General features: G+C 46.0%; 1 protein-coding gene across 4 annotated transcripts in view; it reads left to right on the forward strand.

The window, feature by feature from the left end:
* Positions 1-16,535, forward strand: part of LOC146184417 (uncharacterized) — a 47,104-nt gene that overhangs the window by 7,621 nt on the left and 22,948 nt on the right. For all 4 annotated transcript variants that reach the window (XM_084609381.1, XM_084609378.1, XM_084609379.1 and 1 more), the window contains 2 exons: positions 5,891-6,012; positions 9,200-9,520. In XM_084609381.1, coding sequence (XP_084465507.1) covers positions 5,891-6,012; positions 9,200-9,520 — 443 coding nt within the window. The remainder of the gene's footprint in view (positions 1-5,890; positions 6,013-9,199; positions 9,521-16,535) is intronic.

A 16,535-nucleotide genomic window follows, 5' to 3' on the forward strand; every position in this document is an offset into this window, starting at 1 on the left:
GTGTGACATGGTGTCTTCACTGTGGTTCAGTGCACAGTAGTGTTGAAAAGAAGGGAATTTTTATTTTACGACATTTGTTTGTTTTTCTTTTGCTTTCTTTTTTGGTTACCAATTGTGGCGTCCAGGCTGTGAAGCCGTTACAGCGATGAATACAATAAAGATGTCATGGGGGATGGAAATAATGCGAACAGAAGGGGCTCGGAAATTAAAACATGTTACCGGCAAGCTACCATTTTCAAATGAACAACACTGTTTGCTCCTTCAGAATTAAACTGTCTATATAAACATACAAGTTGCATTTTGTTTTTGCGAGACAACTTGATATTACTTTTGAGTTCTTTCGAAATGCAGCTACTGTGCATGGCAGAAAATGGCGCACAGTTGTGGCGTGTAATTTTCCAGCCCGGGCGCATGCCTGCACCGCCCACCCGATAGTTTACCATGTATATTGTTGGGTTTAACATATGGGCTATGAGTTATGGGCTCCGAAATAATCACGGTCTTTTAACGTCCGTTGACATCGTGCCGCGAACTGATACCTTTTCGGGCACGGGCCAGGCGTGGCCACCGCGACCCGGATTTCTTTCATACATAAGTTGCACCGGTGGATAAGACTCACTGACAAAATTAAAAAAAAAAAGTGACATAATTTGGAAATATGGTACCCACAGGTCGATTCAAATTGTTGACATTCTTACCAACATGGACGAGTTGCCATTCATCAGATGGGAGTGAGTGGTAGTGGAGTGTAACTGCTGATATCCACTGAAAAAAAAAAAAAAAATATAAAAGCAGCCGCTCGTTGCTGCACCTGTGCCTTGTTCTTTAGCATTTTCCAACGGCTCCATTTTCAGTTGTCCCGGGACCAGAGATTAGAACATGTGACCCTTTTAATGCAGGACAATGTGTATGTTCATGACTTGATATTGGAACGACTTGCTAGCTTCATCTTGTGCATGGTGACGGACACCTTCTTCGCGTTATAATCTTATGCCATCAGACAAAAAATTAGAAACCTGAATAATTTTTTTGCCGAATTAGTTTTAATTTCACTGTATTACTTTTAGGCAGCCTCACCATAGTATATGTATCACAGAAACAGGCACATTATTTTTTATTTTTTGATGGCCTCACCATACCATATATATAACAGAGAATTTCTACTTTTCCATTCAGTCTACTCGTACAGGGCACATTCACTGATGTATCAGTGATATCTTTCAAATAGCCGTCTATTTTCTAATGAGAAAAGAATTGCTATGTAGGTACATGGTATGGGACGGGGGGTGGAGCAGCTGCTACCATAGCTCTGTTGGTAGAAAATGCAGAGCAGAGTGGTACTAAATGAGATATGGTACTAAATGCAGATTGTTTGGGGTCTTTCCGGCAGCATGTGGTTGTTTTTCCTACTTTCGTAAATTATGCCATTTGTCACTTTTAAATTGAGCGTCTGATGTCCCGATGATCAGCAATACAATGAAGAAGCATACTTTTATGCTTTCCTCTGTATGTATGTTGTAAAATCTTCAACCCCGTCAATTTCAATATTTGGGTAAATCAAACTAGGAGCGCTACCCTGCCCACACTCGTTAATTCGGAAGGGGGGAATTGCATCATGATATGACCCCCCAACCAGCAATCACCCAAATAGACCCCCTAGGACCCTAGGAAACAGTGGTGACCTTGGTGACTATGCACGCACTTGCCATTTCAGAAATATAACTTAGTTGCATAACTTTTTTTTTTTTTTTGTAACTTCACACTATCCCTTGGCTACAATGAGGCGCGCGGCGTCTCGAACGCTTCTTGGTGCTAAGTGTTTTTATTTTTATTTCAAGATGGTATCATGGGGTTCTAATGCCTACGCATGTGCCCCTATGACATGTGTCCATATGCTGCTTGGTTCCAGTATGCTGAAACTGCGTGCTGGTCGTGTGCAGTTTCCTTGCACATCAAGCTCCATCGTGGTGCTTTACCACATTGACAGAGCAGTGGAGCATCATCAAAACGGGATGGGGCTGTTTTGTGAAGCACATGATGCAAAAAGAGTAGTGGCGACCTTTATGTTTTTGAAACACTTCTTCAGTGTTCCTGACAGTACGTGCAAAACAAAGTACGAAACTGGGAGAAACCGTCGTTCTTAAGTTTCACCTCTAATGCAGACAACCGTCATATGGGTATTCATTCGACGAAGTTACTGTAATGGAAATAATTTTGGGCAGTTTTTTCAGGTCTATTCGATAATTCGAGCTTTCAGTTAATTAGAAAATTTATTTTTCTTGTTTCATGAAGGCGAAATTAATGAGAGTTTACTGTCCTGCTCTGTTGCCTTGTTCAGCCTGAAACTCCTGGCAGTGCCGAGCAGTCATTGGTCACATTTGACTGAGAAGTGAGGTTATTTCCTTGCATTGCATCCTTGGTCCCAGATACAATTAAACCTCTATGCAACGAACCTCCATGTTGTGGATTCTTTGAGATTGCGAAGTTTTTCAATTCCCCAACGCCACCCCCATTGAAGTGCATGCATTTGAAAAGTCTATGTAACGAACATGTTGCGGCGGTTGACCTTGATATAACGAACTCGCGGCGCTGACTGTTTCCTAGCTAGTGCCGAACTATTGGAAATTTAGCAAGAACCTCCCAAGTTTCAGGACGATAAAACACGAACTGAAGTGAGAAGAATGCCTGCTATAGCATCGAGTGACCGCAGTTCATATAATGCGCCGTGTTTCAGTGCCGACGTCGCATTTCCTTGGCAGACGCAGCAGTCGCTGCTTCTTTCGCTGTCAGAACATGGCACTACAATAGTTCATGCTTAAAAGCGGCAAAAAATAACAAAAAAGACACGAAGCGAGCAGCACACGTCCATCGCTGCCACGCGGTTGCTCGCGGGCTCCCGTGTGCCGGTAGTGGGAACCAACGTTTATAGATATACATTAGTTTCGAAACTCCCTTGCCGGAGCCGGGCGCGACTTGCGCCTAGGGAGTGTGAGGGCGCTGCAGTCGACGCTTGCGCCAACGTTTGGCTTGCGTTATGTGTGCGGGTGGTTGCGTTGCTGCAGTTTTTTTCAGTAGCTCAGCTGTCCCAGCTTTGTTTTTATTTTATTTCATGCCTGTGGATGTGCGAATACTTCGTGACTTTCGTTAGACATTGACTGTTTTCCTGCGAAGTCGTAAACTTTCTCGGTCGGCTGCCGCGGGCCAGTCGGGACACCAATTGAGCTCCATCGACTTTCCAGCATGCCGATCTGCTTCGTGCTTAGCTGTGCGAGCGGGTACCGAAGTAGCCACGAAAAGAGGCGCTTTTTTTGCTCCACCATCGCACCCGCAGCTTCTTGAGAGGTGGGCTAGAGTGATCCCCTGCACTGACAAGCTACTCATCAAAACATGCAAAGTGTGCCACGTTCATTTCCAGCCGTCAGATATAAACATAACGCATAAGCACGCCATAAACGCCTGTGGCTTGTCAGTCCCCTCATGAAGAGTCACAGGAGGTTCCGAATGATTTTGATACTGACAAAGCATAATCGAGAATGGTACGTCGCTGCAACTGCCTCGAAACTGGCAATTTTCAGTTGTGCGAGAGGAGCCTGTAGACCCTCGGCAAGCGGTTTTTTTATGAAGCAGGCATGATAACAGGTGTGTTATCCATCCTCAAAAGCATCGTGATAAGGGAGGACCTTACATACCTAATTTCAGGGAATGGAAATTCTGCTACAAAGATCGCTTATCGAAGTGCTGATGCGCGTGCTAAAACACATGGAAGCGATAGTGCAAATTGTTCACAACATGAGGTTTTGCCTTGGATGTGCCCAGAGTGATGTCAGTGGTTCCAGAAACTCTTCAAACAGAACTGGAACTAGAGTGTCTGTAAACACTGTAAAGAATACCATAAGCAAAGCCAGCAAACTAGCTGTATTTGGCGACCTTTTCTGTAAGGTATTGGACAGGATAACTGAAACTGGAACGAATAGGGTTGGCTACTCACAGATTAATATAGAGCCGAAGTAATACATTTTTATTTAGTCACTCGCATGCACTTTTTTGCACGTGTAAAGTGCCAAGAGAACAACTGTGCAATGATGGCACAACACAAAAGAAGGCAAAGCTTGTGTGACAGTTCTCCTTTTTTTTTCTTCAAGCTTTTCATTTCGAACATAATTCACCCTATTCTTGGTACATTACACACATTATTTTAGTGTTATAAAGCGTGGAAAAAGGCTGCACAGTAAAGGCTACAGAATGAAGGTGGGCTGCGGAGAACGTCAGCTGCAAAGCATTCCACCTCCGACTTCTACCTTGCCTTGAGGTGCGCTTGCGGTCAGTGCAAGCGACCACAACCAGCGCGCTGGATGTTAGTATGAAATTCTCGGGCATTTTGTCATGCTAGAATGGATATAGCAAGTATCGCATTTGCAAATAATATAATTTGAGGCGTGTCGCTAGCCACAAGAGCAGAACTTTAAACATTATAGGAACGAAAACGGACGCAGTCAAGTCCGCCACCCTACACAGGCGTGACACGCTAAATCAGCCGCACGGTTTTCGCAAAGAAACATAAGCTTTCTGCGGCTTTGAAGCCGCTGCTTGAAGCACAATTGTTCTACATGATGCCACAATGTGCATCATCACACGCTTGTATAAAAGTGCAGTTTCAAAAGTCACCACGCTGAAAAACACACCGAGCGCTCTTCACTACGATGGAAGCTGGTAAATGTGAATATGTACTTCTTCCAGCGAAGACAGCAAAGTTTGAACTTTTCGCCGCATGATAAAATTACCATAAGTCGAAAAGGTTAGCAAACAAAATTCAGTCGTACAAGCGATCTAGGAGCTCCCTGTGTAAGCGAAAGGCTGGGTACTAGCAGATGACGTCTGCTTCCATAGCTCAAACCTCGACAGCAGCGCCGCCGGCTGGCCGGCTCTTCCTTATGGGCGCGGCGGAGAGTTTTGAAACTCAAGTATGTATATTTATAAACGTTGGTGGGAACAGCGGAGCGCGCTGGGGACGCGAGGCAGAGTGGGTTTACTGGGGCAACGGTGGTGGACAAGTGCACGCGCGGCGGCGGCGCCAACGATGCGCGCACTCTACCCCAGACTGATTCCTCTTCCACCCCACTCCCTCGTAGACGCGTCACGTGAGCTGCAGAGAAGGAGGAGGCTGCCGCCGCAGTTGCACCGTGCTACCAGCGCGATTGCGATACATTTCACAGCTTCTATGACTTTAAATAATTTTTATTTGCTGTAAACACTTTCAAGGTGGTTTCCCTTGCATCAGTTCTTAATCTGGCTTTCGTTCTACATTTTCCTTTTTTCAGGCAAAAACTACATGTAACGAAAACCTGGACGTAATGAAAAATCGCGGACATTTTACAATTTCGTTATAACCAGGTTTAACAGTATTCTGACTCTGCAGCTATGAAGCTCTTCAGATGTTGCAACCATTTGTACAGCTAGTTTAACACCTGACTTACCTAATGTTGTTGCTGTCATAATCTTATGGTTCACTGTACAAATATCTTGCTTTCCTTGAATGCATTTGTTGATGCTTCTTGTGTTTAATTTTGCACTTCTTTTGGTTGATCTCGGTTCTACAGTTAGTGCTCACATCAAATGAAATTACATGTCAGGTTGAAGAGCCACAGGTAGCATTTACTACACGGATATGCATGATGTGCTAAGCATGTCGGCTAGACCAAAGCAACCCTGATTGAAGTTGTAGCACAAGACATGGCTGAAAGTGTTGTTAATGCAGCAAACTTGAGTAGCTGCAACAAACTGAACAGGCTGCACACAGGATCAGCATTATATTTGCATGCAGGAATGCTTTCTTTTTTTTCCTTGTCATTGAATCAAAGAGTGGCTCATTTTTTCAATGCATCTTGTTCAGAGTATCTACTGAGGCATGCAGACTTGGATCAGGATGTCCCTTGGTACAGTACTGATGGCCCATCATCTGGTGAAATGATTCTTTCAACGATGGAGCCGGAAGAAGGATTGTTCTTGAGCGCAGTGAGTTCATGCCTGCTGCAACCCTCTCGATTCGCCCTGGAGGTGCATCGTAATTGCTAGAATCATTGTCAATAGCTGCACTAGCACCATTGGCTAAGCAGCCGGTCAAAGACAAATCTAGCCAAAGTTTGTACGGCTCGTTGCATTTTATGTTTGCTGTTGTAGTTGCTTGTATGTGCATTTAGGGTGGTTATTTCTCCTGTATGCGGCACGCAGTATAAACTTATAAATTCTCGCGGGCTTAGACTCGTGGCATTATCAAAGCACAAAAGAGAGTTTTGAGACAATTTTGCAATACAGTGAGAGCTTGTTAATTCGAACCTCGATAATTCGAACTACACTACTTGGTCCGACCAAGCTCCATAGAGATCTGTGTATAAAAAAAGCCCATTATATCAGACGCGAGTGGGTTCCGCTACGGAAAATTCGAACTATGCGCTGCCGCGGCGGGGCAGCTTGGCACACAGTATGTGCCCTCCCCCCCCCCCCCCCCCCCCCCCCAAAAAAAAAAAAATAAAATATCACCTCCGCGAAAGAGCGGCATAGTTTGAGCCTGTGCATGTCCAAATGGGGACAGAAGATGGAACCAGGTAAAACCACGTACAGGTGGGTAAAGCCTAAATGGTGCCATGACCGACGCGGCGGCCGGCTGACGCCGGAGGGTACGGGCTGGCGGCCACGGAGTTGGCTGCCTACTCTCTCTTCCACGCAACCTCTGAAAATCGCAACTAAATACTCGTTTATTTAAGCCCTGCTAATTCCGAAATACGGATAAGTATCGTCGGTGCGGTCCCAGCCAACGCCTATGAAAGGCTATGACTTCGGACTGGCGTTACAGGTTACGCAGGAAACTTTTTTTTTTTTTGTTGCAAGAGTCGTTCATGCTTCCACCCATCAGTTGTCAACCGAAGCACAAGCACGCAGTCAGCCGTGATCATGACGCTGGCTTTTAGCATCGTTCACTTCAAAAGGCGTTTTCTGCTATCGTGCGTTTCATTGAGTGGCAGTAGACGTGCCTGCCCCAATCGCCCTTGGCATGAGAACATACTGAAAACAAGGGTTGCACAACTGGACAAGTGTTGGCACCCCCCCTTCCCCCTTCCCCCCCCCCCCTCTCCTCCTAAAGCTAACTTCAAAACACGCAGCTTGGCAGTGCGCCAAGATGCTGATCGTGGACAGTAACCCACCGTGACTGACCGCGCGAAGCGGAGGGAAGTGCTAGCGACTGATGCCTTCCTTTTCTTTCTTTTCTTTTAATGCTTAGTCATGGGGGTGGGTGGATTCATTATGCAAGTGGGCTCGTTAGGCGAGTAAATACCTAAATGATTGTCCGAGGCAATTTGATAATTCGAACATCTTATAATTCTAACCTTTTTTTCCCGGTCCCGTGAAGTTCGAATTAACGAGCTTTTACTATATTATACTTCTGTATTTCAGTGGTTCATAACATTGAAAAAAGGTGAACATTTTACTCTCTCCACAATGTGTGGATGCGACATCAGCGTGTGTCACAGTGGCAAAAGTTACTTGAAAGTGAAGCGAGAACGGAATTCTGCTCCTTAATGTGCTACACAACCCTCCAGCGTTTTCTGCTGTGAAGGGCTACCAATACAGATCTTGCTTTGAGCAAAACTATGCCGATAGATTTTTGAAGCTAGAATAGTCTGCTACTGCAAGGTTCCTGCAAAAGGACTCATTGGATGCTGCCTGAAAGTTTGGTCGAACCCCCCCCCCCCTCTATCATTGAGAATTAATAGCCTTGCCAGGTGGCATGTATGGTAAGGTTTATAAGGTCTACCAGGCAGAAACAAGCATATTGGGGGTTTTTGATCAACAGCAGAATAGCAGCAACATGGACCAAGATATGCCGTTATTAAGGCGATGGTACTAATTATAATGCAATGCAGGGGTGGTGCGGTGCAATGAGGTGGTGGTAGTTTTCTTCAGAGGCTCAGAACTGACATTGTATTTTGTTAATGGACTTCAATGCAGAGGTACAGGGAAAGCAGGCAGGCTGTAGACAACTGTGACCCAAGTGCTAAGGATGATGGGAAAGCTTTTATTTAAGGCTGTGTAAATATTCAAAGTGAGTTGCATGGTATTTGGCTTAGACTTCATCGCAAATAGCAGTGTATTTGGAAACCTAGAATATGTTTTAACTGTTTTGAAGCTTGAGGGTTCCAGCTTGGCTCTCTGAAGTCAGCAGCACAATAGCGTAAAAGTTACAGAAACTGCCATGCCAGAGCATACATCATCTACCTCCTTAGGAAGATGAGGCGTCCTTTCGAGAGGCAGTGTGTAGTTTCTGTGCGACTGGCTGGCTGTCATAAGTTGAATTACATAGTCAGGTTTCATTTCGAGAAAAGGCAGCATTTGGCGTTAATGTCATTTTGGTCAGAAGTTTTTTTTTTTGCTGAATAGAGATTCAAGAGCCTAAATGAGATAAACCTGGAGTGGGGTACCTGGGGCTGACGGTGGTATGATGGCAGGAGAGGAAAGAGAGAGCCCAGTGGGACGATGGTGCAGCCAGTTCATGGTGATCCCTTCACATGTGGGGTGCAATCAGCAGTCACATAGGTTGCATTGCTGTCTAGCAACATGGTCATATACAATACGGTCGCCCATTGATGGCACATCGGACCTTTGTCGGGTCCATTGTTTGGGTTGATTTGGCCACAGATGAGAAGCAGGAGGCGTCATGATGCAGGAATGCCATGGGAGTTTAACTGATGCGGATGATTAGCAGCAAGGACTGTAGGAGAAATTGGAACACTAATAAATGGCAGGTAGCCTCGTACGGAATTAATAAAAGACAGAGCAACACAAAAGGTGTTGTGCCCTGTGGCACGGCTTGACTTTGAGTTGGTTAGTTGGCTGGTTTGTGAGGTTTAACGTCCCAAAGCGACTCAGGCTATGAGAGGCGCCGACTTTGAGTTGGATATAAGCACTGAATAACAGATATGTTTGATTCAGTACTTTGAACGTTCATATGCCCCTAATTTTTGGTAGAATAAGTCGTGTTAGATTTCAGTAAGTGCAGTATTTGTGGAGTGTTTATTTCATAGAATTATGCGAGTTATTTTCAAGTGCAAACGCCTTCACTAGAGTTATGTGGATTTGGAAAGAGTAACTGTTTTCACAGCAAAAATGAAAATGACTTTGTTCTCCTTCCTCTTCAAATCGCAAGTCTGCTTCTGCCGAGACGTCAGATGAAGACGGAGCGACTTCTGACCAGCAAGGCCCTCCTCTACGTGTTCCCAAGTTGTATCTTTCCGAGGAGCATGAAGTCAAAATATCTTCTGAAGATCAGGCTTCCACAGCACCCTCTGCACCTGAGATATTGTGTCATATCAAAGTTGAGAACACTTGTGACGATGAAGTTCAAGACTCTACTGTCTTCACTCCGACATTGGCGTCTCCCAGGGAGATGCAGGAAAGCAGAGCATCTGGGCTTCAAGCCAACAAGGATGCTGTGCTGCACCGCCTTCAATCCACTTCACGTCACAAGGTAATAATATCTGCACTCTAGAAAAAAAACAAAACATTACTGCTATATTTCGCATTGTGCAGGACTTGGCACCCCTGACACCATAAATTTTTAACTATTTTAGTTTTATCCAGCATGAAGCTGGGTGGAAAATTATCAGGTAACTTTCGTTAAAAGGAGTATAATATGTATATATATTTTTTTTCTTACTACTTGTTCAGATCCTGTTGCTGATGCAGTGGTCGATACCTTCTTTGTATTGACTATTGCTGTGTCAGGTGTGTCAAACTACACCAAATGGCAAATTGTGGTGCGTGTGGCTACAAAAATAGTTCTTGCTCATTTTTGCTTCGCACCTATGCCAGAAGGTCATTAAAAAGCTTTGGCAAGGGCGAAACCAAACTGAGGCCGGTGCTTTCAAATGTTGACAGTTCACTTCCACAAGTGTGTCACAGAAAGGATGGGTATGGAAATGTTAGGAATTTTGACTAGTTTTAATGAATGCGCATTTTCATTTCAAGTGCAAATAATATCTGAAAAGTCATGGATGTTCCCGCTCTCCAAAACTCGCGGTCGAAAATTGTGGCATTTCTGAGCAATGCTCATGTGACATGGCCAGTCGCCAGCACACAGCAGAATCACGTGCATAATAATGTGAATTGCACTGTCTAAGCTCTTTGGGAGCGCACAAGATCCATATCTACTGATACGAATTCCTCAAAAGATTCTGGTATCTCAACAGTCTCTTGGATGCTCGCCCAAGCTTCATCTTCAAGGTCCACGGAAACGGCCCCCAAGAAACCACTGATAAACGTGTTCAGTGTGTAGAACACATCCTTTTGAGCATTAACGCAAAGTATAACTCCTTGGAACAAAGCCAGCGATTTATTATTAATTTTTAAAAACAGCGTTTTTTGAAATTCGCGGGCAGAGGAAATGTCGCTTGGCGGTGTCGCATGGAACTATTTCCTAATCCCGTGACATCACGGGTCGGTTGACTGGCAAGGCTTGCTAGAAGATGCCATTCGCTGCGGTCTCTGCAACCATGACGTCACGAACACACTTCCGGTAGCTGCGAAAGTCGTCTGCTCGTGCGCTGCTCGTGCGCTGCTCGTGCGCTGCTCGTGCGCTGCTCGAACTCTGTGCGGGCTGTTACAGCTCGCCGCCCTTATCGGTTAGGTGGCCATTGCCCATTAAGTGCAACAACCGAAGCGACGCAGGGATCGGCAGAACGAAGCTGCATTTACAAATATCTTACTTATATAACGTGGTTTCAGGAGTATCGGAGTGTCGTCCGACGAGGCGTCAACAGCACGGTCAAGCACCGCACGATGGCAGCACCTCCTTGACCGCCGTAAACATCACCGCTGTGGCCCCTCCTCCCGCATACCGTTCGCAAACCACACGGCAGATCGTTAGCACCGATGTCCGAAATAAAGCGTGCTAAAATTTGTTGGCGTCTGGAATACTGAGCCGAATATCAAGTATGAAGCCCTCGTGAGGATCGCTGACCAGCAGCAAATTGCTGGTAAGAGCGATAGCCGTGATACAAGCTAGTTTCTGCTCAAGCCAGCTGCCGCTGGTGCATTTCGGCTGATCCGATCTGCTCGTACTAGCTCTGCGATTAATGCGTCGGCAGAGTTAATCCTATAATTATTTTACTATGGCAGGATAGGAATCACTATAAGGCAGTTTCATAAGTAGACGATTTACGACAGCGTTGATCATGTTCCAAAGCGTCGACCGCCGCGGCTTCGAAGCGAAACAATAGGCCTAGCGACGACTAGGGACGGTCACGCACGGCGCCGGCGTTCGCCGCGCTCGCACGTTCCACCCCCGCGGTAATTGTGTAACGTACCTCAGCCTGCACGCGGCATCCCATGCTGCAAGCGTTGCAAACTCGTGTACTTTCATAGCTAAGGCCGCATATTTTTTGCCGTTCTGCTCAGCAACAAGCCGTTCAAACGATACTGTAGGCACGACAAGGCTTCAGTAAGCAGTCGCTGCGCTGTCGGCCGTAATCGAAGACGTCGGGCGGCACCATAATCTATACATCGATCTTTAAACGTGATACAGTGGGCAAATGAATAACTTTGTGAAGCAGACCCGCTCGTACGTTTCGCACACTCGGGCGCCGACGAGTAGCTTCCGTCAACAGACGCCGTCATAACCTCGGTTAACGACGCAAACCGAGGTCGTCAAGCTCGGTTTGCGGTAACCGCGGTTAGTGGTGCAACCATGGTTTGGTCCGCCGTGTAACATAGGATAACCACGGGTTCGCGGTTACACTAACCGTCGCTGCGCGAAGTGGCGAACTCCTCAGGCGTGTGCGAGCGAGGACGGGTTGGCGCGAGTACGCCAGCGAGCGAGCGCGCGGCAACCGGAAGTTCGTCGAAGTGACGTATGTCTGGGCGGAGCTTTGAACTTGCTTGTATTCTTTGTTTTTTTATGGTTCCCTTCAGCGTACGAGTTGAGGGGGAAAATTGGAAGGGTCATTTTTAATCGCCGATATCTCTGGTGTTGCAGAAGCTAGATCGAAAATTTTTGCGGGAGAATGATGGATGGTTCAATAACTATCAGTGTTATGGCGTTGTTTACCCTTCTTGGTGACCCCTTTCTGGGGACCTTTCAAGGAAGCTCCCCTCAGTATCCATGTCAGCAAGCAAACAGTTTTGTGTATGGCAAAAATTTTCATGTGACACTTTAGAAAACTGCCGAAGCGGTTCAGGTCAGTTCTTGATTTGCTGTTAGTAAAGTATTGCTTCAGTGTCACTTGAATGCTTATCTTTCAAATGTGGCAACATAGGGGTGAGTACGACAGAACCCATTACTATGTTAGCAGTGAACACGGTGCATCCTGCTGTGAAATCGGCATTTTCATGGAATTCCTTTGCCCGAGTGTTGCTAGAGAATTCATGAGAGATGGTGCCGCTTGCATTGTAGACCGAGCTGTCACTTCTCGTTCATCTCATGAGGGGCCTTGCAGCATTTCACCAGTGGTGCACCATTTCGTGCCCGTTTTGAGCCATAAAAGAAAAAGAAGTGCTTTCCGGCGGCTTTACTTTCAGTATCATTCCTAGATTTGGGTGTAGAGTTTTTTCTTTCTGTTCCGAGCAGAAATCTGAACTTACCATATACAGTCGAACCCGGATATATCGAAGTTCGGTTATATCGAACTCGCGGAATATCCCCTTGAAAATCCCATGTAAAAGTATAGGAAAGCCGCGTCATATATCGAACTCAGTTTCACCAGTTCGATATATCGAACTCCGCACCACGCACTGGAAAGCGTGTCGTTCCCAAAGACGATCGCATCACCCTCGGCCGTTTGCCGCGTGACGTTTTCAAGCCGCGCGCAGAAGTAATGAGAGGGGACAGTTCGGCTAGGGCAGCGCCGCGCCCATTCCCTAAAGGCGTGCGCATTTGCGGTTATCGTTTGCCGCGCGCCAGCACGTGACAAGTTTGCAAGCTATATGCGTGAATGAACCAGAGAGAACCGGTGGCAATGAGAGGGGAAAAGCGCGATAGAGCGAAGCGCGAGGGTATGCCCATTCTTTTGCCGAGTTATCTCTCTCCCTCTTTCCCGGCCTTCGTTCGCAGTAGATTTCATTTTTCCTGTGTGATATATCAGTGACGTTAGAGAAGTTAAGAGAGTTAAAATTAATACGGAGCTCCCCACTACTGCGTCCCTCATATCCTGAGTCGTTCTGAGACCTCAAACCCTATGAGCCAAACCAATCTGCTTCGTTCAATTCTGTAGTTATTCATTTTTTGAAGGTTTAGAATGGCCATTACATTACTAGAGCGGTAGGCTAAAAGGAGGTATTAATACAAATACACGACGGTCTGTATTAGTAGCTTTGAAGTAACTGAGGCTGATGCCGGTGTAGCCTTGACGGATTTGACATCATTGTATTCCCTGGCTTTTGCGATGAAAAATGGCTGGTAATATGTTTCTGGGCTGATTTCCATAGGCTAGACGGAATTGGGGTGATTGCTAACGGAAAGCAGGAATTGCACGCGTGTTAGGTGTAGCATGCTGATTAACAGTATCATAAAATTTGATGACTTATTTTCTTATGATATACCAATGTAGGCAGAAGCAGCTGCAATTTCAGTGTGTAAATGCTAGCGTTCTACAAATAGTCAAATGAAATTCAGGGCGGACACAATCCACTCCTTCCCCATTGGCATGAATAAGATCTATCAATCTTTAGTATTGTTTTTAATAGGTATGGTTTCTGTTCCCGTGTAAAAACGTTAATTGGCACTTGGCGATGTCTGCCAGCATTCTTTAAAAATCAGGTTCGTCCTTTTTCTTCAGTCCATATGTCCCACTGGACCATTTGTACTATACAATGGGACTGACACATCAGATCCAATTGACTTAGAGCTGAGAGTACAGTTTTAAAACTCTGTGTTGGTTTCAGTTTGTGCTAGTTTGAAATTTCAAATTTGTGCCGATTGCTTTTTGACTGATTAAAATGCACGACCTCAGCCCTGAGTTGGCAGTGTGAACTGTTAGTCATGATTAAATGGGGAAAATATACTTGATCACCATACTGTGTCCCCATATCTGGCAGCTGAGCTCTATGTCCAGATGTGGCAGGGGCTGAGACTATTGACATTTTTTAGCACTAGAACTTGCGGCTTGCTTTTCTGAGGGTGAGGTGAAATCTACTGCAGCATGTTTGATCTTTTAGACATGCCCAGCATCTTTTCTCTACCACTTTCTGTGGAGACTATTTGATATGAGAACTACGCAGTTTGCATTGGAGCATCACACCTGGCTCCTGCGGAGTTGTCAGGCCTGCAGTGATGGTTGGTTGGTTTGTGGGGTTTAACGTCCCAAAGTGACTCAGGCTACGAGAGACGCCATAGTGGAGGGCTCCAGAAATTTCAACCACCTAGGATTCTTTACTGTGCACTGACATTGCACAGCACATGGGCACCTTACTTTTCACCTCCATCGAAAAGCGGCCGGGATTCTATCTCTTAAGGCCGACCCACATAGAGCGATTTTCCCGCGGCAAACCTTGCGAACTGCCGCCCGGCGGCCGTTCGCCGGCTATCAAGCCGGGCCAGATATTTTTGCCAGCGGCCGGGCGAACGGCCGCTCCTGGTGCGACCACCGTGAGATGGCAACACTTGCCGCCATTCCTCGCCGGCTGCAGCTCCGAGTCGTGCGCGCCGATGATACGAAAAACTTCAGAAAAGTGTGCTAAAGTTTGTTGTTCCTGTAAATAATAAGTCAAATGTCAATACTGAATCGTTCCTGAGGATCGCTGAGCTGCACCGAGTGGCTGATGTAGAAGCGACAGATGCGATGCAAGCAAGGTTCTGCTCACAACCATCTGCCGCCGTTGCGGCACGACTGCTCCGTTCCGCTTGCACGCTGCCTCGGCTAAAAAGTGGGCCGAAATTAATCATATTTTGCTTTTATTGTTAGAGAATAAGGTTGCGAGTTAGGCAGTTTTATAAGTAGACCATTTACTATAGACCCTTTACAGCGCGAGCGCATGGGCGCTGCCATATTTGATCACGTGACCCTTCCGCCATCGCCGGCCTTCTGGCCTTCTGGTTTGACGGCTTCCGGCACGCTGGTACTCGGCTGCACGGCGCGGCGTACAAGCTTTCGCTGGGGACAACGAGCTTGTAGACAGGCAATAAACTTCATGTGAATGTCTATAGTATGTGAAGGTGCTAAAAAATGTTTAATTTAACCACGTAGTTCATTTATTGCGTCCTCCTAAATGTCTGCATTGGCTAGAACGTTTCGACAAACCCATCAGCCGTCGACTCGTTTTTTGTTTTGCTTTTTTTTTATCAATTCCCTCTCTAGTGCTCTTTGTGGAAAACGTGACTTTCTGTAAAACTGAATAGATTACAAACTGATTATTCCCTCAAACGTATTTTTTTTTTATTTTCTTGCGCAAAGGGCGATCGCATGCTCAGACTATGCTGGCTGAGACGCATTATGAATGTTCATTTAACATTGTGCACAATACTTACTGCTCAATATGGACGCGCGTGTAATCCCCGAAAATTGATAAGATATAATTTTATCTCCTGTAAACGACCTGGCTACAAAAGACTATTACGCTGCTTGAAGGCTGCATCAGGCGCTCAGCGGCGTTCATCTGCGCTCGGGCGAAGGTGACTGAAAACTGCACTGTAATTCAGAACGCACGGTACGCAGCCGAAGCAAGCGGGGATATAAAAAAATCTTATCATGGTAAATTTCATCATTGGCCCATGCATTAGTTTCATAAAAGCAGCAGTTATTAGATGTATTTCAGCAGTACTTGTCTAATTAAAATTTGGTTTTGTTTGTGCGGTGTTACGTCCCAAAGCGACTCAGGCTATGAGTGGAGGACTGCGGAAATTCCCATCCCCTTGGGATTCTTTAATGTGCACTGATATCGCACAAAACACGGGCGCCTGGGTTTTTGGATCCCGCATATCCTAGGGAATAGTACCTAATTAAAGCAAACAGATTCACTTACATGCCCACACTAACTTTCCGTCTCTGCGCAATCAATTCGTATAACTGCATAGACATTAATAGCAACGTGAAGGTACCTCTTAACGCCTTGCGAAAAAAACTCGGCAGCAGTGCAAAGACTCAATATCCAATTCCTGAGAAAACGTCACGGTCGTTCTCGCATTCCCATGGCTACTGCCGGTGCTAAAATGAGCTGGGGCGTGAGGTATAGCCATTCTCTGGAATTCACAGGCGCTTTCTTGTCCCAGAAAGGAACATGAACTCGCGATACATCTCCCAGAAAAACGGTTGCCTAGGCCATGATGTGCACCTTATGTAGAAAGCGTCTTCTGTTCTTCCGCCAGTAAACAACAGGGTCATTAGCTCTACTTCCTCACAGAATACTTCGACAATACAGATGTCACCTGCATCAAAGCAGCGCTGTTTAAAAGTCAGCTGGTATTCTTACACAAGATACACAGCAGCAGTTAGCACTGCGCGCCGATGCGTTCCGAAGGCCAGCAATGACGGCCGTCCTAGTGGCGCCACCTG

Source organism: Amblyomma maculatum, chromosome 7 (genome assembly GCF_055883805.1).
Source record: "Amblyomma maculatum isolate TAMU_Amacu chromosome 7, ASM5588380v1, whole genome shotgun sequence".
NCBI classification, from domain to species: Eukaryota; Metazoa; Arthropoda; class Arachnida; order Ixodida; family Ixodidae; genus Amblyomma; species Amblyomma maculatum.